The sequence below is a fragment of the Ruditapes philippinarum genome, unplaced genomic scaffold, assembly GCF_026571515.1.
Source record: "Ruditapes philippinarum isolate M1 unplaced genomic scaffold, ASM2657151v2 ctg25738_1_1_1_1, whole genome shotgun sequence".
Lineage (NCBI taxonomy): Eukaryota > Metazoa > Mollusca > Bivalvia > Venerida > Veneridae > Ruditapes > Ruditapes philippinarum.
The window spans coordinates 3,405-5,924 of NW_026861892.1; the positions used below are offsets into that span (position 1 = coordinate 3,405).

Below are 2,520 nucleotides of genomic sequence, written 5' to 3' on the forward strand. Positions count from 1 at the left end.
GAAAAGTGCCTACGTCAAGTTAAATTCTTAAAATATACAAAAATGGTATCGGACTCACCGCACTGCGTTTCAATCGAATCCACCGCCGTCTGCGACGAAAACATTTTTTGTCATTTATTTTATAAACAGGCAATAATGATTTCCCAATTTTCCAAATTATGGTTAATTTGTGAAAGTATCATTCATTCGATGTGATGCCGTTGTATTATGTGGTCGTTTTGCACACATTTGTATGTGTTTTAACCAAAGTGGCGTCCCCTTATCAAACTGTACAGATGTGTTTGCATAAACGGCAATGAATTGCACCGTGTCCGTGTAATATGTTGAAAGAGTACATATGTGGGCTCCAGACCTCATATACAGACTCAATCAAACCGAGTCTGCAATGCTTATGTAATTTTGTTGCGATTAATGCTTCCGAGGGATCACTTTGTTTCCTAATTTTTATACTTCACAACAGCAGGTGTCAAGTGCCGTGTGACAGCTATAAAAGTTGCCCCGTACTTCACTGCAGTGTTGTTATATTGTTCTGGTCCTACGGGATCATTGATGCCCACACTATTAAGTGTTGAGAATTATGTACCGCTCAAGCCGGTGCTAGGGGGCGTGAGCGATGTTTCACCAATTCATTATCCCTCATATACAGACTCAATCAAACAGAGTCTGCAATTCTTATGTAATTTTGTTGTGATTAATGCTTCCGATGGGATCAATTTGTTTCCAGATTTATACACTTCTGTATTAATAGAAATGAACGTTGCCGAAATATACGATGTGTTTTCACTTTTCAGACATCGTGATTTTTTAACAAAAGCTAATGGTCAAAATACATGTTTTTTTTTATAATTTGATATTTAATATCAGACATTATATTCGACGTAAACAATACCACTAATTGATTTAAATAACAAACAGAAAATCTTTAAAAAAAAGATAGAAAAGGTTGTATAAATAGTCACATAAATGAAGTACATGTATGAACAAACACATTAAACTACAATTTGTTGGTCAAAATGTCAAAGTAAATCACTGGCAATATTTTCAAGGTATTAATCAATATGTTTATCATTTTATATAGTCAAATGGGCAGAATAAAATTTATTTAAGTTAAGTTCCTTCTACTTGACATCATAATAATTGGGCGGCGGTGCTGTGGGACCGGTGGTACTGAATCCCGGATACGAAGGTGGAGGCGGTGGATATACACCAGTTGAATACTGTGTCTGTTGTTGTTGTTGTTGCTGCTGTTGTTGTTCAAACATCTGTCGTTGGAGATCAAGTTGTTGTTGTAGCAGACGATTTTGTGCCTCCAACTGACTAATCTGTGCATCATTTACATGCATACCGGTCTGGACTGTATTGGTTTGGAAAACAGTGGGCATTGTTGATTGTCCGTTCGTATTTATAAATACCATGCGACCCCGCCTTCCGCGCTGTATGTGCACGCCGAAATATGAACCATATGTACATACAATACACATTGAGAATATTGTAAGAAATATTGCACCAATGCAGCCGAGTAGAATTATTAATGCAAGCGTTTTCTTTGGTCCGTCATCTTCTTCGTCCTCATCTCGGAAGCTAGATGATGTGGAGCTAAATCCCCCTACCCCCGCACTAACACAGCCGATAAAACATCCCATTATGGTGAACATAGATAAAATGTACTGTCCCTGCATCTGAAAATATATGTTAATTCTTTGATAAATTATGATTGTGATCTATAGATAAACATGCATTTTCTTTCATAAATTTACTATTATTACCTAAGTTTAGTGTGCGGAGGAGAATGATTATTGTTATATATTAAAGATCACAAAAATGTATCACATTAGCTCACTTTTCTCTGTATTATGTAATGTACTATATATAAGCTATATATCTGAAGTTCATGTATGTAGGGGCGTCCCTGGCCGAGTGGTATAGGTTTAGGTCGTTGGCTTCACGTAAAACACAACCAAAAAAAATCATGTATATTTTAACTTGACAACTTTTGTAAAATGAATAAATTTAACGTACTTTCAGTCTCGTAATATGTATCTTTTTCGAATTATCATTTACTTTTAATGGTATTCACAATACACAACTTACGGCGCATGCCAGCTCTCTCTTTTTCACATCACTATCAGCCGAAGGTGCCTTCACTAAAATGCACCAGCAAACTGCTGAAGAGGTTAGCGTCTGGAAAAAAAGATCAATTTTTATCAATAATGTTATACTTTTTATGAAAAATTGCTCAATAAATTAATTTATGGTATGAAAGTCAGAAAGTTCCCTAATTAAGCTTAAATTTATATATTACTGACTTTACATAACATTTAGATATCAATTTATTCAGGCAAATAAGCTCTGTATAGTTTGACTAAGTGGTATAAGATTTTAAGAAGCAGTTAAAGGACAATAACGTAAAAATTTGGTATGTGAGAAGTTAGCAGTAAACAGTGAGCTAAGCAAAAAGGCATTTCAATTTATATAGGGAAGGTAATGATCTGCTGTAATGCTCAGCTGTTTTGGGCATCT

General features: G+C 35.3%; 1 protein-coding gene across 1 annotated transcript; it reads right to left on the reverse strand.

Annotated features, from left to right (window-relative positions):
* Positions 1-827: 827 nt before the first annotated feature.
* On the reverse strand, positions 828-2,236 carry LOC132717284 (ALK tyrosine kinase receptor-like). Its single transcript, XM_060700717.1, has 2 exons — positions 2,092-2,236; positions 828-1,679 (listed from the first exon to the last, which is right to left on the reverse strand). The coding sequence occupies exon 2, from the start codon at positions 1,677-1,679 to the stop codon at positions 1,119-1,121; it is 561 nt and encodes a 186-aa protein (XP_060556700.1). The 5' UTR covers positions 2,092-2,236; the 3' UTR covers positions 828-1,118.
* Between the last annotated feature and the right edge of the window lie 284 nt (positions 2,237-2,520).

Bases quoted from the DNA above. Each gene is read 5' to 3' on its own strand.
- LOC132717284 (XM_060700717.1), bottom strand. From the start codon at position 1,679: ATGCAGGGACAGTACATTTTATCTATGTTCACCATAATGGGATGTTTT.